This window comes from Littorina saxatilis, linkage group LG5 (genome assembly GCF_037325665.1).
Source record: "Littorina saxatilis isolate snail1 linkage group LG5, US_GU_Lsax_2.0, whole genome shotgun sequence".
Classification (NCBI taxonomy): Eukaryota; Metazoa; Mollusca; class Gastropoda; order Littorinimorpha; family Littorinidae; genus Littorina; species Littorina saxatilis.
The window spans coordinates 37,347,678-37,374,670 of NC_090249.1; the positions used below are offsets into that span (position 1 = coordinate 37,347,678).

General features: G+C 41.2%; 2 protein-coding genes and 2 long non-coding RNA genes across 4 annotated transcripts in view; 2 read left to right on the forward strand and 2 right to left on the reverse strand.

Moving 5' to 3' along the window:
- LOC138967042 (uncharacterized) overlaps nt 1–2,575 on the forward strand; it is a 96,846-nt gene extending 94,271 nt beyond the window's left edge. Inside the window, exon 2 of the long non-coding RNA XR_011455828.1 lies at nt 2,241–2,575. This is a non-coding gene — a long non-coding RNA (uncharacterized lncRNA). The remainder of the gene's footprint in view (nt 1–2,240) is intronic.
- A 1,247-nt stretch (nt 2,576–3,822) lies between these two features.
- LOC138967045 (uncharacterized) lies at nt 3,823–26,177 on the reverse strand. The gene is made up of 5 exons (XM_070339503.1): nt 25,841–26,177; nt 25,117–25,292; nt 22,114–23,567; nt 17,605–17,770; nt 3,823–4,734 (listed from the first exon to the last, which is right to left on the reverse strand). The coding sequence occupies exons 1-5, from the start codon at nt 26,093–26,095 to the stop codon at nt 4,464–4,466; spliced, it is 2,322 nt and encodes a 773-aa protein (XP_070195604.1). The 5' UTR covers nt 26,096–26,177; the 3' UTR covers nt 3,823–4,463.
- On the forward strand, nt 5,589–7,178 carry LOC138967043 (uncharacterized). The gene is made up of 3 exons (XR_011455829.1): nt 5,589–6,060; nt 6,600–6,684; nt 6,846–7,178. It is a non-coding gene; the product is annotated as an uncharacterized lncRNA (long non-coding RNA).
- LOC138967044 (uncharacterized) lies at nt 13,131–17,063 on the reverse strand. Its single transcript, XM_070339502.1, has 2 exons — nt 15,616–17,063; nt 13,131–14,615 (listed from the first exon to the last, which is right to left on the reverse strand). The coding sequence occupies exons 1-2, from the start codon at nt 16,604–16,606 to the stop codon at nt 13,669–13,671; spliced, it is 1,938 nt and encodes a 645-aa protein (XP_070195603.1). The 5' UTR covers nt 16,607–17,063; the 3' UTR covers nt 13,131–13,668.
- Nucleotides 26,178–26,993: the final 816 nt, after the last annotated feature.

Consider the following 26,993-nt stretch of genomic DNA (forward strand, 5'->3'; position numbering starts at 1 on the left):
TACTGACCTAACCTAGCGCTACCACTTCTGCCAAGTTCACCATAGGCACTTGAAAATAAAAGTTCATTTGCTATTGACCGAGAATTGATACGGAAACTATACTTGCTCTCTACCCTGTATTTGCACTTTGGTGGTGTATGTGTGTGTGTGTGTGTGTGTGTGTGTGTGTGTGTGTGTGTGTGTGTGTGTGTGTGTGTGTGTGTGTGTGTGTGTGTGTGTGTGTGTGTGTGTCTGTCTGTGCGTGTGTGTGTGTAGAGCGATTCAGACCAAACTACTGGACCGATCTTTATGAAATTTGACATGAGATTGAGAGTTCCTGGGAATGATATCCCCGGACGATTTTTTCTTTTTTTTTCGATAAATTATTATTATTATTATTATTATTATTGTGATAATTTGTATGCGCCTAATCTAGATATAGCCCTAGGCGCTTACATATTAATTTCTGATGATGACGTCATATCCGGTTTTTTGTAAAAGTTGAGGCGGCACTGTCACACCCTCATTTTTCAATCAAATTGATTGAAATTTTGGCCAAGCAATCTTCGACGAAGGCCGGACTTCGGTATTCCATTTCAGCTTGGTGGCTTAAAAATTAATTAATGACTTTGGTCATTAAAAATCTGAAAATTGTAAAAAAAAAAAATGTTTTATAAAACGATCCAAATTTACGTTCATCTTATTCTTCATCATTTTCTGATTCCAAAAACATATAAATATGTTATATTTGGATTAAAAACAAGCTCTGAAAATTAAAGTATAAAAATTATGATCAAAATTAAATTTTCGAAATCAATTTAAAAACACTTTCATCTTATTCCTTGTCGGTTCCTAATTCCAAAAACATATAGATATGCTATGTTTGGATTAAAAACATGCTCAGAAAGTTAAAACGAAGAGAGGTACAGAAAAGCGTGCTATCCTTCTCAGCGCAACTACAGTCGACACCGGATATTACGTCACCCCTCGGGGGATGTTTTTGAGCGACGTTATACGCGGTGACGCTGTATCCGGTTCATCAGTTATAACGTCACTTTTACGCGCGGGTGATGTTATATCCGGAGTCCAAGTTATGTCCCTTTCTAAAGTACTGACTGTTTTAATAAAACTGTACAGAAATGGAAAGTGCAACATTAGTGTTGTTTAAAAATCACAACAACATATTGTTGTAAGTTTTAAACTAGCTTCTTCTATCTTCTATCTATCTATATATATATACGACTTGTGTGTGTGTGTGTGTGTCCGCGATGCACGGCCAAAGTTCTCGATGGATCTCTTTCAAATTTGGTGGCCATATTTCAGGTACACCCCGGACACAACCTGCTCGATGAGATATTTGAACACGTACTCTCAGCGTGCAGCGCTGAATCGATTTTGGTTTTTCTCTGGATCCATTCCCTGTAACTCTTCCTTATCTTCTCCAGTGTTTTCAGGGTTTATCTCCCTTCCTTCGTGTGGCGTCAATCCATATTCCCGTTTCTATTTTTAGAAGGTCACTGTCGACAACGCTCAATCCATATTCCCGTTATACTAGCGATCGATCTAGCGATGCATATTTGGATATCTAGTGTAAAACATGAACTTTGCTCCATCTTAGCTTCTGTTCTAGGCTAAGTTTCGAAGGTACATGTTATAGGTAGCGTATGTAGGTCTATCGTTTAAGCATACCTGATACAGTACATGTAGTTACATGAAATGCAAAACAATCATTTAAAAATTTAAAAAAAAAACTGCGTGAAACCCACACCCCACCCACCCCAATAGACTCCGATCAGTTGGCTAATGTAAAACTACCAATGGAGCTGGCAGCGCGTTCTTAGACTTACAATCAGAAGACATGGCATGAAGTGGTCGGACTGAGATAGATTTTAGTTCATGACACCGCAATCATCAACCTCCCCAATCTCTCCCGCCCCCACCACCATCAGATTGCAAGCAACAATTTGTGGCTTACCTCTAACTTCGCTCAGAGAACACGCTTCTTGGAAACATCAGTTTCACTCTGGAAAAACACTGAACTGCTTGTACTTCTCTTTGTTCTTGAGAACGGAACCCATTGTCGTAATTTTTTTCACACGTCAGTTGCGGGCTTTCAATCCCGAAGGCTGGTTCCGAGTAACTACGAACGTAATCGGAAGTTCCGATGTTTACCAAGTCAAAGAGCCGAGTCGAACACTATCCTTGCGTCATCCAGAGAACGGCGATCAACCACAGTCGAGAGGTTGGTGGGAGTACTGTAGGCAGGGATCGCGTTTACCGGTAATTTCCGGTATTTTACCGATTGAGATTCGCCAATACCGATAAAAAATATGGGTGCTCGGTCAGACGTACCGATTGCTAATTGGTTTGACCGGGCAATAAAATAGAGAGTGGAAAAAAATCCTTTAAAAGAATCCATGGTCTGTACAAGAGAGAGAGAGAGAGAGAGAGAGAGAGAGAGAGAGAGAGAGAGAGAGAGAGAGAGAGAGAGAGTTGCATGGCTTGTTGTGACAGGTGTCATGTTGATACAATGTTGCCATTGTCACATGGAAAACAAATTGATGAGGCTTGGTGTCACAAGGTCGTGTTAACGAAACGTCGTAGGGTAGAGAGAGTGACTGAGGGGCACATCCGGCGTGAGGTTGTAGGACTTGGGGATTGATATGACGTTATAACCGACATGGATGAGTGACGTTATAAATGGGTGACGTTATATCCGGTGACGTTATATCTGAGGTTAAAATAGTCTTGGAAAGAAGGAATTGAGCCGGGACCGCTGTTTGGGTGACGATATAACGTGGTGACGTTATATCCGGCGACGTTATAAACAGTAGACTGTACTTCCCCGCTCTTCTTGTCAATTTCACTGCCTTTGCCACGAGCGGTGGACTGACGATGCTACGAGTATACTGTCTTGCTGAAAAATTGCATTGCGTTCAGTTTCATTCTGTGAGTTCGACAGCTTGACTAAACGTTGTATTTTCGTCTTACGCGACTTGTTGTTTATTTCATTTTAACTTCTTAAATTTGTTTTCAACAAGAACAAATTTAAATTTAAATTTGTGGTTGCTAGGTAACGCGGCGAAAGAGGTCTTACTGAAAGACGGGTTCCACTGTTACGACTTAGAGTGACGACTTTTTGACACCGTGTTTTCTCAGAGTTTCTGTTTATAGACTACGTTCAGTTACCCTTATGTTAGGAATCCCTAATTTTGTCGGTTTGAAATCGTAAGTTCGACTGTGTAGACACAAGGCAAAGGCTAACGTAAGTCATTGTGTGAGCTGAAGGTTAAAGATACCATCATTCTCGTGTCATTGACCATGTGCATGCACACCACTTCTCCCAAGGCCATCCTTCCACTTGGACATATACCAAAAATTAACAGCCTGGGTGCTCTCTGTGCAAATTGGAATGTTTTTTTGGAAGAACTTAATTCATCAAACATTTCCAGTTCACCGCAGCAGGCATTCGGGGTGTTGATTTTTGGTAGATGACAAAGGTCTTATCCCGTGTAACAACAGCCTGGCCAGACTGATCTGAGACGGTGAGCCCAACTATTTCAACGAGAAGGAGTGTGCCTTTAAAAATCATCTCGTTAACCAGATCCAATCGGTCCAGGGATTTACATTGGATCATTGGATAAGACCATCCATGTACTTGGATACATAACAACAATCCTCAGACTGCACGTACGCGCACACGCGCACACACACACACACACACACAACCACACACACACACACACACACACACACACACACACACACACACACACACACACACACACACACACAGCACACGGAGTTCAAACTCAATACATCTGGAGAATGTTCTTTGTTCTCTATCTGTTTTACTGATCATATGTTGCCGTCTTTGCACCTGTTAGTTCTGATTGTTTTACATACTTCACATGCCCACGTCATGGTGCTCTGTCTATTCAATAGTTCTATCAATCAATTAAAAACATACTTAGAGCGTGGTTTATAGTTCGTGGTGCCAGACCATTTTCGAGATATATCTTAGGACAGAGTTGACGTTACTTTTGTAATATACCTTGTTTTGAATATAAAGAACCTAAAATAGTACATATATGACTAACGCAAGAACATCAAATCAACTCGCAGCAGTTGTAAGCTTTAGAGAAGACAACTCAAACGAAGACGATATCTGTGCGACGTACACATGAAACTGATTCACCAGTCTTATGCCTAGGATTAGCCGAGGCTATGTGTTTATATAGAGCTTACTGAAAATACATGTACCAGAAGTGCACGTACGCAGAGCTGCAATAAGATGTTTTGTCTGAAGAAAGGGTACATTTCAGTATTACTCTTTGAACTAACACAGACATACGCATCTTGAAAAAAGCAAAGCGAACAAATGCAAAAGAATATCCACAAACATCGAAAAAGCTACTGTTAGAAACTGCGCATGCACTGGTGTTACATTGTGCGTTAAAGCTGAAATACGATCCCCCAATCAACTACCATGCTTGTCTAACGACAGGAGTGACAGCTGACACAGTTCCCACTCTGGACCTAAATGATCGTCTGTCATCCAGTCCGGCTGTCTGGCTGGCTGAGCCTCCGTGGAAGCCAGACCTCTCGTGGTGGCCAGGCCTATCGTGATAGCCAGACCGGTAATCATCTGACCCTTCCCATAAGACACCGGATCCCATTCTGTTGTCGTAGCGATGTTGCCCCCGGTGCAAACATGGCTTCCAGCACTTCCGGCCAAGCTTGCGCACCGTACGCCTGCGATCAGAACAAGAATACTCGTTAGTATTGAGATCATCATCATCATCATTATCATCATCATCATCTTCATCATCATCATCATCATCATCATCATCATCATCATCATCATCATCATCATCATCATCATAAGTCATTACCGTCAACATCATCAGTAGCTATAAGGCGACAATGAGCATGTTCGCCAACAGCGGCAATCATTACGTCATGGCCACCAACGATATCTTGCAAATAAACGTTGGGGTACGGACGTGGGTGGTTGATGGAAATGGGAATAGGGACACTCATCACAAAAGTCTTCAAGAAAAGGTTACTTGAATTTGAAGATTAAACCCCTAAGTTGCAAATAATTTGCTCATGACACCGACAGGCCAACCACAAAGCCACACATCCCTCCCAAGTGTTGATCTTGGATGAGTGCGTAAAAAGGCAAAGGTAAAACTGGTCCCATAACCATATGTGACCCTCCACCACAAAATGAGTCGCATGTCACCTCGCGCGGTTCTGCGCTAGGTTTAATATAAGTCCGGGGAGTGTCTGGTAACAGTGTGAGGGTCACCTTAGTCACAGGCTTATAACTCAAACAGTGTTCGCTCTTTTCTAAAACGGTTTTCACCACTGGATAGAGCATAAAAAACTCTTTACCAAAATGTAAAAATATGAAAATCATGCAAAGGTGACATGTGACTCATTCCGTGGTGGAGGGTCACATATTTCGTCGTAGGGGAACGACTTCTTATAGGTCTCAACTTCTCTAGGGCCAGCTTTATAAGGGCGCTGCCAATCTCTTCTCCCTCGTACAGTGTAATTACCTCCCTCTTAAGACCTCCAAAAATCTGAGAAAATCAGGTCTTTAAAGTGTAACTAAACAAGCAAAAAGGAAAAACATCGTTCAGCAACCTTTACACTTTGATATGAAGAAGGGCCTCATATACTGTCGAACTGCGAAAAAAAAAAAAAATTCTCTCACTCTGACACTGTTTGACGGACATGTGAAGTGCGCGCCAGGAACGACAATCTTCTTAGTTTACCTGATTAATGCCCTTAATTTTTGGTTCTGGTACTTTCAGTTCCGGCTGTTGTCATCAATCTACCAAAATAAAAGATCAAACGGAGTTTTCGATTTTTATTTCATGGTTCAGAAAAATATTGCTTATTTTCTGAAGTCAACCGTTTTAGCGAATCTTTCTTTGATTCTTAAAAGTCATTTCAGATTTTTGAAAAATAGTTAACGGTTAGTAATTACCAATATATCGTAAACAAACATATCGATAGGTTTTGGTAAGAAGACACAAGTGCGATGAATGTGGTACCAGTATTTTTGTGGTAAGTAAGGATGCATTTCTTTGCTGTAAGCACATTTACAATGCACATTTAATCTGTTTAGCAACATAAACGAAAGCATGGTACAGTGCCGCTTGTTTGTGGTCTATCTTTTCGCGGCAGATGCGTAACAATTAGGGTCTCAGTTGGAAAAAGCTGCTCGGAACCAGAGCAGATTTGACTTGGGTTCTTTGAGTGTGAATGATCGACGAGTGGCTTGACATTTTTAACGAATCATTACTGTAGCCTACTTGAAACCATCATCTGTTTCTGAATTTGTCATCAGTTATGATTGAGCAGTCTCATAGGAATCGTCCATAAAAAACCGAAAAACGGCAGACGATTCTGAATCACACAGGCTGCTGTACAAAATCAGATCTAAAACGATATTTTGAACTGCGACGTCTGCGTAAATGCCCTGTAACAAAATACCTTGTCCTGGTCATGTGTATACACATCAGCTTCTATTGGGAAGATCAGTATTTTATATTAATCACAAATACAAGATTAGAAATAGTTCTGAAGATCGCCTTTGATTTCAGTTTCAGCGGCAAACTAGCAGATCTGTCCAAACCGGCATCGTTTCATGGTTGAAACTTGAATAATCCCAAATAGATCTGAGTGGGGGTAAGTTTTATAGTATTTCAATTTTTTACGGCAGTTTTATTTAAAGATAGTGTAGTGGATGTCTCTGGTGAAGACTACAGTTATATGAATTTTTTGTTGTAATATTAAAATGATTGTTCTTTATTTACACAATTGAATAATTTGTATTTATTTGTTTTCAGATGACGGCATACTGAGTGCTCCAAGAACATACGCCTGCTGGCATTTTGTGTCTTTTCTGAAGACGTCGAGGCAAGCAGAAGTCACGGTCCTGGCCACACACACACAATGACATGAACAAGGAGCCGGCCTTTGTATTCTAAGTGACGATTTTGGAAAGAAGTTGGCTAATTAGTTTGCTCAGGTTGCGCCAGATCGATCAATTGTCCTTGCTGTGATTCAAATTTTTCTTCTTCATATATTTACTTTTTTGGAAGGTGTATTAGGGGATGTTTCTTGGCTCAGATTGATCCATTTTCCTTGTTTTTATCAACATTTGACGGGACCCCCCCCCCCCCCCCCCCCCCAAAGGAGGTTGAACGCTTTGCGTCTTCAACTAAACGCTTCGCGTCGTCAAATTGTCCCTAAAAGAAATTTGGAAACTCCCCCTTAAAAATGATGTGATCTGCCCCTGCACACACACACACAAACACACACAAATAGAGAAGTAATAAATGGATACAGTTTTTCTTTATTTAAATTACAATCAGATGTGGTCGTAGAACAGGCACTGTAAACAAAACCTAGCATGATATACCACTTGTGTGATGTTTCGGTCAATATCTTTATTTTCCTTTCAGAAATACATTGGCGTTTTGAATGTCAAGGGAAGTGATACAAATGCTGCAGCGGGCTATCAAGAACGCGAAGGCAAACAAGGCAAATACCTACTTCTACACATTTACATTATTGAAATAAAAAGAAAACACACCAGTAACCAGGTTAGGTACGTTAATATCTATAATCAATATCTCGGCACGTTACTGCCTTCTTCGGGATGGTAAGCTGAACATTATTGAACAAAATAATCGGTTTAGATTGTATACTTTGATTCCTGAACGAAGAAGCAGAGGTACTGCATACAACTAGGACTGTAATATCAGCTTTTGCCTGAAACACACACACATACACTTATACAAATAATGCAATGTCATTGTATGAAGCCAGAACAATCACTAACTTGCATAGTTGGTCACACAATTACCCATCACTGAACAATAAATCGAAGTCGGGTGGATTCAATGACTAAAGCAGTAAAGGCTTTGAAAAAACCCTCATCACAAAACATCCCCCCCCCCAAAAAAAAAATGAAATAAAACAGGTTGTGTATATAGCGCAGTAAACACCATGCAGGTACAAGCAAAGATTTGACAGTGATTATCCTTGTTTTATATAGCACACATTTTCTAGTTTTAATCTCTCTCTCTCTCTCTCTCTCTCTCTCTCTCTCTCTCTCTCTCTCTCTCTCTCTCTCTCTCCTCTCTCTCTCTCTCTCTCTCTCTCTCTCTCTCTCTGGAAAGTAATTTATTGACCTGTGGGTTATTTGCGTTTGTATACACATTGGTGATTCGTAAACTATGTTGAAAGAGATTGTCAAACAATATTATATGGGGTGTCTTAAAAAAAATGTATATTAAAAAAATCTGTCATTATTATCAGGCACACGGTTTTAACAAAGCTATGTCACGGAATGCAACATAAGTGGCTTAAAAAGTCGTGTTTTTGTGTGTGCAGGATATTCGCTAGGACAGGACCTCAAGCTGAACCAGCACAACAGCGATGCATTCTTCCATGGCTTCCACAAAAGTCTTTCACCTATAGCGGGCATTGCATACAGATAGTCCAAAGAGGGTTAGGGTTACCCTAACCCTCCTTTTTAAAAATTCTTTTGACCAATTATCCCTCTGTTCCCATGTTAAACATGGAATAATTCTGGACAAATGCGAGGACATTAGCTTTTTTTAATTTTATTTTTTTATCATTTTACTTATCATTAAAACTTGTTTAGATTTCGATTCGTAAACCATTTACAGTAATCCTTTGTTTTTTAACTTTGTTCATCTTACCACAGTCACTTCGTTGTTTAGATTTATCATTAAATTTGTTACCATTATGCAGGAAAAATGTAGAATAAAACCAGGAGAGCTTTCGGTAGAAGATATTTCCTGTGTCAAAAGTTAATGCTTATTCTGATTGATGGGTGCTCCAAACTAAGTTATTTTGACTGCCTTATTCGAATTCATTTCCAAGACAGGGCTGAGAAGTGGAGAAGCTTAGGAGAGTATCGTAAAAATTGTCTGGGTGTTTATGCAAAACTTTCGAATATGTCAGATTTTACTTTAGAGATTTTAAATACTGTTAACTGACAGAAATGCTATAACTTCTACACCAATTGACTGGATAACTTCATATTCAGCATACTTAAACTTGATTTTATGCATGTGCAGTTCACAAAGTGGCAAATTTGTAGGTTAAATTATCTAACTTTTGCATCACCAATGACACCAACGTTTTTGTGTCTGAGGATTGCCCTGAACCTAGCTGTAACTGCATGCTTTCTTCAGGTCATCGATAGCCTGGGGGTTGAAGGGGATGTTTTTACATACTCAGACATTCAAAATAATCAAAAAGGTAAAAGCCTGAAGGGTTTAAATTAGGTAAAAATGGTTACCGCTCAATGTCAAAACTCGTTCTGTTTAGTCGACCCCCGAATTTGGAGAAAAAAAATTAAAATTGCACAAAAGTCAGACCATTCAATTGACAAAATTGCCACTTACTGGCAAAGCAGAACATAAACTGAAGTTAATGAATACCATATATAAAATAATTGGTTCAACAGATGCAGAAGTAATTTGCATGGTTGTGGGTGTCCTTTTTAGGGGGGTCAACCCTGTAGAAGAGACGATTTTCTTTAATTATCAATCCGTAATATATTGTTTGTTATGCATACAAGATTAACATTGACAAATACTTCAAGACTCCTCATTGATCTTAAGAAATGTTGTGGTTTTTTTTGTTACTGACTGATTCACTTTCTATTCACTTTACTCTACATAAGTCACGACAAGAAAAGCAAGGGAGGTAATTTCTTCGGAAGAGGTAATTCTCTCCCCTCAGAACGATTGTTGTAGTTTGTTTGATTTTGTTCCCTTCTAATAAGTATTATTTAAAATAGATCTTTATATCTTGATGTGAAAGGCGCAGTACCCCCCTCCCCCCAGGATGTTAAATTCTAGGTTGTGTCCATGTAAAATCCTGATCCTAGTCAAGATCCGAGTTGGTTTTTCATGCAACTGTGCCTCTTTATGCCACTCAATTAGACATACTTTGCAATCCATAATTGCACGAAACTAAGTGCAGGAAATACGTTGTTGTCGTGTTTTTAATATTACATAATGAAATAAAAAATGTCACAACTGGTTTCGTGTTGGGCTTTCTCTCTCTGTCTGAATCTCATAATTACTTCCTTCTGAGGCCTGAAATGTGTTGCAGGCATTGTTCAGCTTACATTTATTGTTACAATTTTTGTGGATATGTTATTAAGTGTGTCTGTGTTTCTATCATTCGTTATCAGTGTGGTTAAAAAAAAAAGCACACGTCAAAGTAATTTACCCTTCATCATTATCAAAACATGCAGATACAGGTAATACATACAGGGCCGGACCAAATGAGTTGTAAGGGGGGGTTCCTCCTTTTTTTGGGGGGAAAATCAGCGAAGTGGCGGAACTAGGGGGGTCCGGGCCGGGGGCATGTTCCCCCGGAAAATTTTTGAAAAACGGTTAAAATCTGTGCAGTCTGGTGCATTCTGGGCCTTGTTTTAAGGGTTAAGAGCAGCATTGTGGGGGGGGGGGGGGGGGGGGTTACCTTTTTCTCATCGGATTTCACATTGAATAAAATTTGTTAGAGACACACACAAACTTTATTAAAAAAAAAACACACACTCCAAGCAAGGTACATACTTTTTCCAGGGGTGGGGTTCCGGAACCCCAGGAACACCCCCCTGGGTCCGGCCCTGTAAATATTTGTGATACTTAAACAAATACAATGTTTGTTTGTTGCGTCTTTTCTTTTTTTCAGAGCAAACACACATCGTATTTGTTTAAACGTGTATATTCTGCACTTTCTAATACCCTGCATGGATCTACAAATCAAGAATAATGAAAAGTCGTCTAATAGCCCTGCAGCACTCACACGAACATGATAGAAGCTTGCATGCTCGCTGTCTTCGGCTAAAAGAGCTTGCTCAGACAAATGTAGCTGTCTTGTCCACTTGCTCCTGTCGTATAGATCTGCAATGTGCAACATCATCTTTGATTAATAAGTCTGAGGCACAGACAAACACACACGCGCGCACATTTGCGAGAGAATGCACGTCAGTCTATTCAATCAAACAGTATAAAAACATACCACAGACGTGGTGGTGGAAACTGGACATTCGCCGTATAACAAACTCAAGAGATTCATTTGTGTGTGTATGTTTAATCAAAAGTTCATTTTGGGCACATTCAGTCTGTATTGTAACAGCATCCTTAAAAACTTCGAACAGATCTATTAAATTCTGAAATCCTTGACAAGTTTTTTTTCCAATCATCTGTATCTGACCGAAGTAAAAAAAAAAATAAAAAAAATCAGCCAGTACACGCATCTACCCCCCCACACGACAATACATATGTGGCGAAAAAAGGAATCGAGAGGGGGGGGGGAACAAGGAATAAATTAGATCCAGAAATAATTCCACTTCATCATTCCAAAATTCAAGTGTGAAGTGATCGGATACTGTGGTATACGTGCTTAGTATCACAACTGAAAATACAAGCCCTAGGGTTTTAAATCAAGGAAACAATTAAAGTTAAGGAAAGATCAACAGAAATGTCGAGAACATGTAAAATATTGTACTTACAATCCGTTTCAGCATGCTCTTCGAATAATAATCTCCCAGTCAGCCTCGTGCTTACGACTTCGACAGGATGTTGCCTCTCACGCTGAGCCAGTACATTTGGAGTGAATTCAAAGGCCAGAGATGCAGTACAAGCACATTAGTTAGATCCAATTCATTTACATTGCTACCTTGCCCAATTTATGGCTATTTCTGTTGGTAACATCACACATGTGGCAAGCAGTGCTTGTTGCCGACTCTGCTGGGACAGGCAGCAGACGATTTTATTTAGGAACCAAATTCTGATTGGTTAAAACATAAAACCGGAACTCAAAGTACCACTTGTTCTTTGGAAGTATCAAATCAAGAACAGATAATCAGGTAAATCTGAAATGGGTTCAACACTTTTAAAAAATCGTAGTAAATCAGAAAACACAGTAAACGTTGGAAAAATCGTCCAGTATCGCTTCTACAGGTCTATACTTGGACAAAACATAAAGCAATTCAGTAAAGCTGACACTTCAAAATGTCTGTTTAGTTACACTTTAAGGCCATGTGAGGGCCAAATCGCTATTTTCCATATATGATGATCAGCACTGTTTGTGTGGCTTTTGTTATAATACTGATGGTCTCTGAATTAAAAAATGTTAATGTGTTTGTTTATTGTGTATGTCGTTGCTATAGAAACAGAAAAGTAAACAGCAGCCATATTGGATTTTAGGAACCGTTTTTTCCATATCCAAATGCTCGATTTCTGTCCAATATTTTGCATAAATATAGATTTAGATCATATCTACAGATTTACCATTTATTTTTTCTGTGAGTATTACAGTTATTTAAAAAAAATTTTTTTTATCATAATGTTGAAATTTTGCGTAAAATTTAATATTAAAAAAATCGTAAAGCCAACATTTCTTTTCCGATTCATTATTCAAATGGTAACTCTGTAGATAGTATGTAAAAGTACAAGTATGCAGAATTTCACAGAAATCTAACCAGTAGATTTGAAATCATTTCGTTCCCAAATGTCAAAACATGCAAACTGAGGAAAAGGCAAAAACGCACACAATTTGTTTTGAAACCATTGATAGTTGTAATTAAACTCAAAATACATACATGTATCTCCAAATTCCACACTGAGGAATGTCTTTCACACCTTAGAGACACAGTTTAAAAGTTAGGGAAGACATAAAACATAAGTTATTTCAAACATGTGCAGTACACTATGAAAATTGTTTGTCCCGAGTTACAAACAATGCATACACACACTCCCAATTACAGCATGCACACCAAAAAAAGCTCGCTCACTCGTTCACGTTCACGTTCACATTCACACACACACACACACACACACACACACAAGCTAGCTCCAAATTACGAAACGTACCCAAGTCATTAATTGCACATATGCGTACAATAACCACAATATATATGAGAATAATGTTAACCACAATAACAATGACAAGTCGCGTGAAGCAATATAAAAACATTTAGTCAATCAGTATGAAACTTAAATATCAACACCACAAACCAGTCATCGCCAAGACTACGAGATACATTAAGATAGTCTCGGCTAAAAATACAGAGACGGATCACGCTCGTCTCCGCAAAGCATGAGACCGTATAGTACTTACTAAACCTATTTTCTGTAATTCTGAGCACATTGTTAGAGTGAACATGACATATCTATATATTTTTGAATTCAGGAAAAAATGAGGAATGCAATGCAGTCAAAGTTTATTTTGTTACTAAAAATTAGATTTTAATGACAAACTTAACAAGCAAACTCATTACTTTATTTTTAAAATTTTGAGCTGAAATGCAATACCATAGTCCGGACTTCGTCGAAGATTGCTTTACCAAAATTGCAATCAATTTGGTTGAAAAATTAGGGTGTTAGAGCGCTGCCTCAACTGCCTAAAAAAATCCGGATATGACGTCATCAAAGACATCTTTCCAAAAAATGGAAAAAAGACATCTGGGGATATCGCACTCAGGAACTCTCATGTTAAGTTTTATCAAGATTGGTCCAGTAGTTTCCTCGGAATCACTTTATACACAAACACACCATGAGTCATGACCCTCGTCTCGATTCCCCGTCTATGTTAAAACATTTACATAGTCAAAACTTAGAACATGCCTGCTGCATATGCAGGGCCACCTTCCAGCTGAACAAGTTCTTCCAGTCTCTTTGACTTGGCTGCCCGCACTTTGTCTCTCCTTTTACTTTGCTTGTCTCTCACAGCCTTCAGACTGTTCCGCACCCTCTTGTGCATCCTGGCTGCTCCAAGCCTCTTCATGTGATGTCCAGTCTGGAATCCGAAGAACTGGGCAGAGTCGGCAGCAGCAGCAGGTCCAAAGTTGAACTCTCTAATAGCAGTCAAGACTGCAAACTCAACACGACTGCGGGAAGCAAAGTGGTCCTTAGCACATCTTGACCAAATGAGGCTGTGGAGACACTCATTGGCATTTTGTGTCTTGCCAGAAACACATCTGCTGAGTAGGTGTTCTTCAGAAAGTCTCTCATAAATGGGCAACAGGTGTGCAGCTAACTTCTCCTCATTGAGGGGTGTGTGGATGAGGTGTTTGTGTGGACCTGGAACTTGGTGCTTCGCCAGCGCTTCCTGAAAGAAACACCACGAGCTCTCTCCAGCAGGACAAAGTTCATGTTGTGGATTTTCGTCAGTGGAAAAACAATGGTACAGTGATGCCATGATTGCTTTTTTCATGCTACACACATCCTTGTTGCTACGAATTGCCCGGTTGTAGTAAATCTGTAGCTTGCGTATGGCATTGCCTGTCAGCTGACCCCTTCCACGTCCACCAAGAGTCACCCCTCGCTTTCGGCAGTCTGTCACCATGTTGCGAAGAGCTGTACCAAGTCGTTTACTCACATGGTTCACACACTCTTCCTTGTCAATGTGAATATCCTCACCATAGGGCTTGATGTCGTTGAGCTCTGTAAAAGTCTTGGAGTCACCGTCCGACAGAAGTGTTGTGTAGCGAAGCTTGTTGGTGTTCACCGATCGACGCCATATGACACGGGCTGCTTCCACCTCCATCATCCCTGATGAGCCTGCAAACAAGAACAAAATAAGAAATGTAATTTGCAAACAGAGTATTTTTTAAGTGTGTGTGTGTGTGTGTGTGTGCACGCATGTGTTATTCACAGTCATTGTACAGCTAATACTTCAACTATAATTAATACAGAAAAGAATTGAAATAAACATGGAATTACCAAATTACTGTATATTAAATTTCTAGCAGCAGGTATTTTTTTATTTATTTATTTATTTACTTTTATTTATTTACGAGGATTTATATCGCGCACGTATCTCACCCCACAAGGCGACTCAAGGCGCATGTTACCTATTAATAGTGGTGAGAACATGTTATATTGTGGCACTGAACATGTTAGATTGTAAACGTTAAGCATAATATTCATCAATTGATACTATTTGAACATTTTTAAATACACTTGTATTGTGCCACACATACATACGGTACATGTATGTATGTGGCCACACATGTATACATGTATGTATGTGTAAACTATTTGCCACCCCCTGACCACTACTAGCTCCCTCTGTTCTAAGCCCGTTGATTCTGAAGACTTGTGAATCTCACTTCATGCTGTAAATACAGCTCTCTCTCTCTCTCTCTCTCTCTCTCTCTCTCTCTCTCTCTCTCTCTGTCTCTCTCTCTCTCTGTCTCTCTCTCTCTCTCTCTCTGTCTCTCTCTCTCTGTCTCTCTCTCTCTCTCTATCTGTGTGTGTTTTCTTATTATTTTCATCACACACATCCACTCCCCCATGCCCTGAACTATTCTTAAAAATTGGATGCATGTGTTACAACTTTCATTATTATTATCATAAATTGATGATCTGTCTTTATGACGCTTTTTTGTAATCCATCATCCATGCCTTTAGTTTTGGTTTTCAGTTTCACTGGAATGCATGGAAAATAATATCCACTCATCACTATTACATTTACTTGTAATTTGCTATATTTGAGTAAGTTGCTTAAATTTGAAATAAACTCTATTCAAATATTTCTGTGCAAACAAATATAATTTACCTTTATAGTTCACCTCACACTTGTCCAAGTGGTCCACGAGCCAGGCCGCATACTCCTCTGGTTTTTCCTGAAACAGCTTCTGCCCCGTAGACTCGCACACCTGGCAGTAGGTACACATGACATGGGCATCAACACAGAGTCCAGTAAGTAAGTCCACAGCACACCCAACTCCAATGTGCGAAGAGTGTCCACGAGTAAGCCAGGTGCCATCATAGCTCACAATAATGTTCAGGGTGTCATCGACACCAAGAGTAGTGCCACAGTATCTTGCATGAACTTCTCGAACATATGCAACAGTCTCACTGAACACATGCTTCCGGAATCCCTCTAGTTGTGTGAATAGTTGGCTGGCATGAGTATGAAAGGTCTTGTGGTGAAGTCCAGCTAAATCCATGTTTTCACAGAAATTTCTGAATGTGGTGGCTCCCAGTCCACAAGCAAGCGAGGAATACACTGCCTGTCTGTTCATGTCGAACACTTTTGTCTTGGATTTAAATTTTGTCGCCAGATACTGTTCATACACAGGCTCTTCGCACGAAGAACAGTTCACCTGGGCAAATACTGCCAAGCCACTTGTTGGTCTGGAGTCTGTGCAAAGAGACAAGCACTTGTTTTTGCACTGTGGACAGCACAAACTTGCAACCATACTGTCTACTTCGGCAAAGTCTACAACACCCCTCTGGGTTTTTACCAGGGTTTCAGTAGCAGCAGATGACTTAGTGTCAACTCCACCGGAAACAAACCTCTCATACGATTCTTTTTTGAACTCACTTCTTGTCTTCGTGCCGAGAATGTTTTCAGTTGAAGGAATCGACGCGGAAAATGTAGCACTAGCAGACGACCCCAAAACCGGCACAAATTCTGTCACGTCAGTCAGCACAGAAGCTGATTGCGCTGATTTCTTCGCCTTCCATTGACTCTTCACTTGATCTGTCCTCTTTTTCGTAGATTTTGGGGCTCCTCTGGTTGTTGATGGCTTGGTGCGAACCATTTTTGCACAGGAGCGTGTACTTTCACTGCTTGTAAACAAGCGCCATTGTTGTACCACGTGACCCCGGTTGAACGAATCAAGATCGCATCGTACGTCATACTCTCCGTATAAGGAAGTTGGCGTAGATTGAACTACATTGACAATGTTCCGTTAGAGCCGAAGTAGTCCGGAAAATAACGAAACAACGGTCACATGCAAACAGGGGAGGCTATGTAGCATGCAACGTCATGCAGTGTTCGCCCTGTCGTCTGCTCAAATTTGCTGATCAAGGTGTTGAAAATCGGCAATAATAAGGCAAGTTCAGGACAAATGAACGCAATCAGGCGAGGGTTGGTTTATTGAATTTATTTTTATTACACAAAAAAACCATGTATATGCAACATCAACGGCAGAAATTGAAAGAAAAATGACCACAGTTTTCCAAACAGTCAAAATGTCTAAATGCCCAAATCTGCCCAAAAGCTCAAAAATCACCCCCGCACATCCCCTTAAGAATCTTAAAATGGGGGTGTAACTTTACAGGGGTAATGCACAGAAAATCTAAGAAAACAAGGTGAGCAATTCCAAAAACAAAGAGACTGCCAACGTTCCAAAAAACTTGATTCATTCGCTTGCGGTTTACAAGCAAGCGGCCGAAAACTCAAACAAGCTAGGTTCTTGTTACTTATTGTTTGTCTGTGCACTTAAAAGACCGTTGGGTCGACATATTTGTGATTGTAACGTATTGTTTTGTCAATAATAAACGTTCCAACAAATTACCTTTCTTGTTTTTTGATTAAGAAAACAAGGTCTTAAAAGGGAGGAAGTCTTACATTGGAGATGGGGGGGGGGGGGGGGGGATTACAAAAACTAACATGAATTGTAGGTTATTGGAACGTTAAATTATTGACCAAAAAACCCCGTTACATTTACATTAAGTCTTTCTGATTTTGGATGTAAAAAAAAATTAAATTGTGGGGTCTTACTCGGGGGTCCCACTGTATGAACATCTGACTGACCGGTAGTCTCTGTTGATGATGAGGAAGAGGACGGGGTTGATGGCGCTGTTGGCGAAGGCGAGGAGAGTGGTCAGCAAGTCCGCGCTGTACGGCACGGGCTCCGTCTCGTTGTTCACTGACCACACGTTCAGGGTCACGTAAGGTCCCCAGCACAGGAAGAACAGGCCTGCACACACACACACACACACACACACACACACACACACATACACACACACACACACACACACACAAACATAGCATGAATGAAAAATCAAAGAAGTTTGCTTCTCATGTCTATTTTGGTATTTTTTTTTTTCGCAAAGCTTTGAAGAACATAAAAGTAAAGATGTCTACATACTCAAAAATATGTTCAGCAAAGAATCAACAAAGGTTGCTTCTCTATCTATTTTGATGTGCAATTTATCCTCCAAATCGTTATAACAGAAGATTATAAAAGAAAAGAAGTCTATACTCAAAAATACGTTCCTGGTGTTCGTAAGATTGAAATATAACACTGACTTTGTGTAGTAGCCTTTTAGTTTAGATGAGACCTATACGACTTTAACTATTTCTCTCAGTTGTATTCATGTAGTTTTGATTATTAGGAATCAACAAAGAAAAGGGTAAGTTTATAGAACATTTAAACTTAGCCAAAAGGAAACATTCACTAGAATGATTAAGATGGCATGATGTAATACGAACAAAACATGACAACAATACAGACGAGACGGTTGCAGTAAAGAAAGAAACACAATGGAAGAGTTTCGTCACATTCGTCTATGTCGGAAGACGAAAAAGATGACAAACTAAAGGAGTGAACAAGAGCAGTTGTTGCAATCGAGTATATCTGAGACTTTCAGGAATAAAAGGTTGACGGTATAAAGCAGATCCGGTTCGAGTGTTCTGGACTTAAATATATACTACGTAGTATACATTAGCAAAGAAACCATTCCGGAGAAATTTCTTTTAGCAAATTTTACCTCAAAAGTCCAAGAGCCATTCTCTGCGCTGTATTTTAAACACAACTGCAATGATTAACTTACTCTTTTTACGTAACTATACTTAATGATTAAATCAATGTAAATAGTAGAACGATTTTCTTGTGCAAACTCTATCAGTCTTCTGAGTCCCGATTCTGTTTATCAACTTATTTTTTCACTGCTAGCAAACACGAAACACGTGCACATTTTGTCATTAAATCTGTTCTCTAGCAAATGCGTGCAAGTTTCACCTCTCACAGCTAGGACCGGCACGGTTGGCCTGGTGGTAAGGCGTCCGCCCGGCCCGTGATCATCGGAAGGTCGTGGGATCGAACCCCGGCCGGGTCATACCTAAGACTTTAAAATTGGCAATCTAGTGGCTGCTCCGCCTGGCGTCTGGCATTATGGGGTTAGTGCTAGGACTGGTTGGTCCGGTGTCAGAATAATGTGACTGGGTGAGACATGAAGCCTGTGCTGCAACTTCTGTCTTGTGTGTGGCGCACGTTATATGTCAAAGCAGCGGCACCGCCCTGATATGGCCCTTCGTGCAGTGGTCGGCTGGGCGTTAAGCAATCAAACAAACAAACAAACCTCTCTCAGGGACAACAAAGTAGGACGCAAACAAAAACAAAGATGGCGCATAAAAAAGTTACAGTCAGTAAAAACGACCAAAACACGGCGTTTAAACTGAATGTGAATAATTGAAAGTTCAAACACTAATGTTAAGGACTGGTGTTCTCGGTGTGTTGTGATATCATCTCAAACACCAAACAGAACTACGTAGCTAAAGAGGCGATTTCAGATTGATTATCCGTTTTAAGCAACATACCAGCTAAACACAAACAAACTGAAGGCCTGACTGCAATAGAGCAAGCGTAATAAGAGCCTGCCTTTTTGCAAGTTTATTGGTTTAGTAGGTATCTTGATAGACAATTTGAGGCTAATTGTCAACTCTGTGCTTCCATTTTAGTCAATTAAGTTTTAAAGAAAAACAGACAAAGCAGTTTGGGACAGGAAGGAACCCATATCAAACAAACAAAAACACCAAAACTTATTGCTGTCACACACACACAAACACACACACACACACACACACACACCGGCACACACACACACACACACACACACACACACACACACACACACACACACACACACACACACACACACACTTCGCACATAACTAAAACCGCCTGCACAGTACAGCAAAACCTATTAATCTCAAATGTCTTCTACCTTCAACTATCAAAGAGATCCATTACCAGATGATTGAAAGAGAAACATTTAGCCAGGAACACGCTCAGCTTTTCTCAAAAGACCACTGACATTTCCCTTGAGCCGATTTCATCCTGCATGCAAATCCAACCAGGATGCGAAAACAAAAGGCACGGCAGGGCAAAATTGCCGCAACTGTTGCCACAACATGGGATGGGGTTTGAAATTGTGACACAACTAAACCGCGGCGAACAAAACAGTACGACAGCACAAAATTGCCGCACCATTGCGGAATGGGGCTTTTGGATTGCAATAGTTTGACGGGAACTTGTGGAAAGTGTAAATCACTGTTTCTAACCGCAGGTCTCACAATTGCTTTTTCGATAACACAGGTTGTGCTGCAAGGGGAAAATCAATGAGGACCTTCGCGCGTCAAAGCAAACTGGTTATTGCCGCGATTATCGAAATCAATCGTCTTACAATGAGAGAGGGAGAATAGACCGTGAAAAGAGAAATGAAAAGCTATGTAACAGGAGATCAAAGTGAAAAATACCTGCAAGAGAAAAGGGCATTAGTGGACGTCCTGAGTGCAGATATGCAGCCAAGCAGAGGGACATTTGGATGAAATAACCAGAGACACACAGAAGGACGTACAGATAAACCAACAGGATGACAACGTAACAGACAGACAAGCAGATAGACAGTTGCGCAGACAGACAGACAGACAGACAGACTGACTGACAGACAGACAGACAGACAGACAGACAGAGAAGCAAAGAAAGAGAGAGGGAGAGAGAAGCAAAGGAAGAGAGAGAGAGAGAGAGAGAGAGAGAGAGAGAGAGAGAGAGAGAGAGAGAGAGAGAGAGAGAGAGAGAGAGAGAGAGAGAGAGAGAGAGAGAGAGAGAAGGGGGGAGTGGTGTCGCAAAAAATGCAATAAATAAAACTGAATTCCACCATTCCTTGCCAAAAGGGCGACAAGTTTATACAAAATCCTCGACTGGTGAAAAATTAATTCAGAGATAACATCGAAATAGACCTGTCAGAATGAAACAAACTAGCTAAAACACAGGATGATCAAGTTTGTTGACACGTACCACTCCAGTGTGCATTGCACAATGTATGTCATTTGTCATCAGGGAAAAGAAGTTTTAAATCAAAACTTGACTAAATGTAAAAACGAACTTTGACAAGGATTGTGTTGCACTCAACATAATTGATTTCGACTAGCCGAACCACGAAACAGAACATCCATGCATTGGAGTTGTTTATTCAAATTGATTTTAAAATTATCATTAAAACCTAGCTTTGAAGGCAATCATTTTGTACTCTACAGAACGCTTGCGGTTGCAGAAAATGGATGTGATTTGTGTCCTATTGTACTGGTCTGTATTGTGTGTATTCAGCTTCAGCGCAATTTCAGGCAAGTTTGCTGAGGAGAGTCAGAGTGAAGAGAATTGGATGGAAAAGGGAAGGGGATGGGACTTCTTCGTCGTTACACGCAGACAGACAGACGGACACACATAAACACACGCACGCACGCACGCACACGCACACGCACACATACACACACCAGAAATATAAGTCTGTTATTGTCACATATAGGATTATCTCTGCTGAGTATTTCTGATCTGGTTCCAAAGAAAGCTTTTTGCCATCTGCATTATCCAACCAAAGACAACATGACTTGTGTGGACTGAGTACTATTCTATGCATCATCATCATCACCTATCCATCCATTCTTGCCGGTGGCCTAGTGGTAAGGCGTCCGCCCCGTGATCGGGAGGTCGTGGGTTCGAACCCCGGCCGGGTCATACCTAAGACTTTAAAATGGGCAATCTAGTGGCTGCTCCGCCTGGCGTCTGGCATTATGGGGTTAGTGCTAGGACTGGTTGGTCCGGTGTCAGAATAATGTGACTGGGTGAGACATGAAGCCTGTGCTGCGACTTCTGTCTTGTGTGTGGCGCACGTTATATGTCAAAGCAGCACCGCCCTGATATGGCCCTTCGTGGTCGGCTGGGCGTGTGTGTGCGTGCGTGCGTGCGTGCGTGTGTTTATGTGTGTCCGTCTGTCTGTCTGCGTGCGTATGTCTGTCTGCGTGTAACTCAAACAAACAAAAATCCATCCTTCCATCCATCAGTCCATTCATTCATCTATTACCCCATGAGCGTCAACGTCAAGAACAAAATTCAACAAATTAATCAATTAATCAGTTTTAAGAGAACACATCTGACGTTTTCACACCAACCAACCAGTAGACCAATCAGCCAACCCGAGAGCAAACAAACCGACCAACAGATCAATGGGATAATTATTCATCAGTTTTACGACTTACCAACAGCCACGAAAACTCTGTTTGCAGTCTTCACACTCTTGAAGAATATTCTCTTCGTGGCCAGCCCTGTCTTACTTTGGCTTCTTGTGACGACGTTTTTTTTCTTTGCTGATGTCACCGTATTTGGGGACAGGTATGACGTCATACGCGAAGACGAGTCCGTGGTCAGCTGTGACGTCAGTGAAGGTGTTACCAGGCTTGCTCCTGAATTTTTGGTCATAAACACTGACGAGGGCTGTACTTTGGGCCCTGGTGGTGCATGAAAATCAGTTGTCTTAGCATGTTCAATGTTATGCATAGTCTTGCTGTTATTATTTTCTTCACGAACCACTGTGGCACTGAACTTTGCATTGCCGTTTGTGACGTCTTGCGTGGAGTGGTCTCGATTGCTAGACCCAGCAGATTGGCGTACAGTCTCTATGTCTTCCACTTTACAGGCGGATATATTCGAGATATCATTATGCGTTTGTAGAGAGTTTCTTTGGTCGTTAGAAATTATATTCGCTTCGCCATTTGTATGTCTTGCACCACGATTAGACTTGGTGTGTCTGTCAGGTCCATTATGTTGACTAAAGTCTGAATTCGAAACGCCTGCACTCTTTTTTTTCCGAGATTGTGTCGACTTCTTGTTAGTCTGTTGCACTAAATTTCTTGCCATTGAGTTGTTTATGGAAGTTCTCTTTGTCTTATCATTCTGCACGGTACTACCTATTTTAACGCTTGCATTTTGAACAAAAGTGTGTGTGTTCATGTTAGATCTTAGAACTACTTTTCTTGTTCCTACGTTGTAGTTTTGAGCGGAAATCGGTAAACCTCTTACCTTCGAATCTTTGGGGGCACTAGTTTCATCAATGTTTTCGTTGCTTTGAATCACAGGCATTCCACTCTCGCTGATACCCTGCAGCCTATTCGTTATTCCTGTGTCATTGTTGCAGATATTTGTTATTTTCGTCTCATTGTTACAAACATGCGTTACTCTCGTGGCATCGTCAAAAACATGTTCTACTCTCGTGTCCTTGTCACAAACATTCGTTACTCTCTCAGCATCGTAATCAACATTCTTTGCTCTTGTGTCCATGTCACTTACATCTCGCGCACCTTCAGCATTAATGTTATTGTTGTTATGGGGGCAGGAATCGTACCTCTCCAGCGACAGACTTCCGACAGCAATAGACTGCGTAGCCTCGATCTTGTCAATGTGACGCTTAGCGATCTGCACGATGCGCACATAAGACGCAAGCATGACGAGAAAAGGCGCAGTCAATCCACACAGCATGAGGAAGGCAGAGAAGCCAACCTCGCTGACCCACACAGGGTTGCAGATGGGGACGGTTTGGGGCTGGAAGCGGTAGCTCCCCCATCCACACAGTGGGAGCCCCGCTACTAAGAAGCCCAGAGCCCAGATGGACACCAGCGCTATGGCTAGGCGTTGGGTTGTCACTTCTGTTGGGTACCTGTAAAATGAGACAAAGTGAATGCTTATAGTACGTAAGTAGAGGTTACATGCCGAGTCTCAGTGATTATTAAAAATAATGGTCGAAGTTAGCGGATCATGAAAAATGCGAGCTTTAGCGAGCTTTTTCATGACCGCGAACTGAGACCATTATTTTTTATAATCACTGAGACGAGGTGTGTAACCTCTTTATTCCTCCTTTCTTCAGTTATTCAAAGAAAAGAGGAGTTTTTTTGCGAAAGTTTGATCGAATCCTATTCTCTCAACCAGTCAACCTGCGCAGGCGATCGATTAATGCGCGGTTGTATAGTTCCGTGCAAATCATTCCATTCTGTTAACACTTCTTGTCAGTTTTCCTATTTTGGGCTAAAATCAAGTACACAGATATGCTGTTATTCTGCTGTGGCGGCAAAGGCAGATATTGTGTGTTCTGTATATGTTTTGGTATCGGTTAGGATAATGTTCTTTCGTCAAATGGGACTAGCAGACGAACTTTTGCACCCGTGTTCCAACGTTAAAAACTGTATGAAGTTAAGTTTTCTGGGGAAAATAGTGTATGAAACCGCTTTATGTTGTTTAAATTGATGAGATGTGTGCATTTGGTTGCGTGTGATCTGTTTATTAAATGAAATATTGTTGAAAACTGACCGTCGGATTGCAGTCTGTTGTCGAAGAAACTGAGTGAAAAGAAGGGGAACTACTCTTGTCGCTAGACAAAGTATGAGTTACTTGCCTTGGGAAATTGCTTGTGATGAACGTCTGATCTAGATTCAGAAAACAACCGAACTCATGGATTTTATATGGAGATTCATGTGTTCAGGCCTGTAGTTGTTAATTTAAATGCGGTATGTTTGTATTGTTTGCTCCAGAGATGTATACTTCGTACATTAGAGCGTTCGGAACTTTTCAGTCGCAAAAAGTAGTACCGAAACAGAACAGCTTCTCAACCCATTGCACTATCGAGGATTCAGGCTGTTGCTGGGTCGTTATTTGTTTGGTTGCTGGGTCATTATCGAAAAATAACTACCCCTACAAGTTTACAGAGGTAAAGAAGCAGAGGGGGGAATAAGTATCATTATTGCTACCACATGTCTCCAGTCAACGAGGATGTAACTTCACTTGTTCTTCGTCAGAGGCAGATTATAACGCCAGTAGTATCAAGGTTGACTAAAATTAATAATTGATCGATTGATTCAGGCCCTACACTTACCTTGTCATTAAAAATGATCTCATGGACATGATCAAATTTTCCCCCTTGCACATCGCAGTGATGTTGATCAGGTCCGCAGAATGCGAATCTCTGAACTAAAGATGTAAGCAAGGTAGTCTTTCTATGATAGGAAGGTTTTCATTCTTTCTCAAGGCTGTCCTTAATTCAGCCCGTAGTTGACTTTGCGAAGACTTCGCGAAGTCTTTTTATAAAAGAAATCAGTGCCAAGCTTCATGCAGCGAGCTTCGCCAAGTAGACTTCGCGAAGTAGACTTCGCCAAGTTAATATCAGGCTATAGGTATCACGCCAGCCTTTCTGCATGCAGACAATCAACACGTACCTGAGGGGGTAAGCCAGGTTCAGGTATCTGTCCACAGCGATGGCGGAGAGCGAAAGGATGGAACAGACCATGAGAGCCACGGTCAGGAAGGCCGTGATTCCGCACAACACCTTGGGCAGAGGCCAGGACAACGTCGCCGTGGACACGATCCACATGGGCAGTACTAGAGTCCCCACCTGGTGGACACAAACATAGTTTTAATTGTGTGAATGAATTGGCGCAGGTGGTGGTGCAGATGCATGATGGGGAAGAAAAAAGGGGGGGGGGGGGTAAAGGTAAGACGTGTTGGTAAGAACTGTGAGGAGAATTAAGGAGCAGAGAAACGATGATGATGATGATGATGATGATGATGATGATGATGATGATGATGATGATGATGATGATGAAGAAGAAGATGATGATGACGACGATGACGATGACGATGACGACGACGATGATGATGATGATGATGACGACGATGACGATGATGATGATGATGATGAAGTTGACGACGCGTCGACGACGACGACGACGACGACGACGACAGTAATGATGATGATAATTCAACTCTATGCCAAAATGTTTTGCCAAGATCATAGCTTCATAGCACAGAAAATGACCAGTTCAACCACACTTCCACCTGAAGATTCAAGTTTCAGACTTATTGAGTTCAGCTACTCTGGATATGCTCAACAGCTACAGACTCGAAAATGGCAAAGCTTCCTCACTCTCACACTCAACTCACCAGCAAATCAGTCGTCGCCAGGTTGATGAGCAGAAGCGACGAAGCGCTCATTGCTGAGCCGCGGTTTCGAGTGCTCAGCACAGCATAGATCATGAGGGCGTTCGCGGCCAAGCAGAGAATCAGAAGAACGCAGATGGCGAACACCTGCGAAGCTCTGGCCACGGGCGTTGTGAAGGTGTAGCTGTCTGTGCTGGTGTAGCAGTAGTGGCCGTCGTCTTTTGCTGCGGTGTCGTTGCTGTTGCAGGTTGATGTCATGGCGTTTGGGATTTTAGCGGCTTTTTTCGGCGTTTGTGTCTTTGTCTGTGGAAGAGGGTAGGACAAGAGGGTGCAGGTACGTTTTTCAGGAGAATAGTCAAAGATTGCTTTTCCTGCGCTGAAATTAAATCACAACTTGGAAACAAGAGCGTGCACACACGCATACGGACATCCATGCGCGCGCACACACACACACACACACACACACACACACACACACACACACACACACACACACACACACACACTGACACACACACACACACACACACACACACACACACACACACACACATACACTCTTTTTCAAGCACACCTTCTAATTCTGATTGCAAACCATAGTTGTGGCACGACTGATAGTAACACAATAAAGATCATACATGTATCTGAAAAGCAGATTTGGTTTAGTCGTGTCTGCTTTTGAGTTTACAGGAAGGCAGAATATCAGACTGTAAGCTACAAACTCGCAGAGAACCCCGTTAAATCATTGTCATAACTTGGGGCAAACACACACGAATGCATATCATGCACGCACGCACGTACGCACACACAAATCAAACCTGTTGTCATACAAATCTCCGTGCTCGTGTACCCACGAGGGTTTTTTCCTCAAAAGATTTGCATTCATACTGCATAACAGCATAACGGCACGGGGTTTTCTGCAGTTTTTGCTCGGTGCATGCCACAACAATGAATCAAGTGTGCGGAAAATAATTGATGACATACTTCACTTTCGATCGCGAAGCTGGCTGCAACAATAATGAACCATAAACTTCAATGAAATGCTGCACGCACTCTGACTGAGGCAATCGTCCCAATTTTCTTTTTTTTTTCCTTGAGACTTATTACTGTTACTTTTATTTCATTTTGTTCTTTGGAGAGAAAAAACACACTCTTG

Excerpts from the sequence above, each read along its gene's own strand:
- LOC138967044 (XM_070339502.1), bottom strand. The coding sequence starts at position 16,606 with ATGGTTCGCACCAAGCCATCAACAACCAGAGGAGCCCCAAAATCTACG. Across the intron at positions 14,616-15,615 it reads GTGTGAGGTGAACTATAAAG|GCTCATCAGGGATGATGGAG; the intron begins GTAAATTATATT and ends TCTTGTTTGCAG.
- LOC138967045 (XM_070339503.1), bottom strand. The coding sequence starts at position 26,095 with ATGACATCAACCTGCAACAGCAACGACACCGCAGCAAAAGACGACGGC. Across the intron at positions 25,293-25,840 it reads TGGCGACGACTGATTTGCTG|GTGGGGACTCTAGTACTGCC; the intron begins GTGAGTTGAGTG and ends TGTGTCCACCAG. Across the intron at positions 17,771-22,113 it reads CAGAGTTTTCGTGGCTGTTG|GCCTGTTCTTCCTGTGCTGG; the intron begins GTAAGTCGTAAA and ends GTGTGTGTGCAG.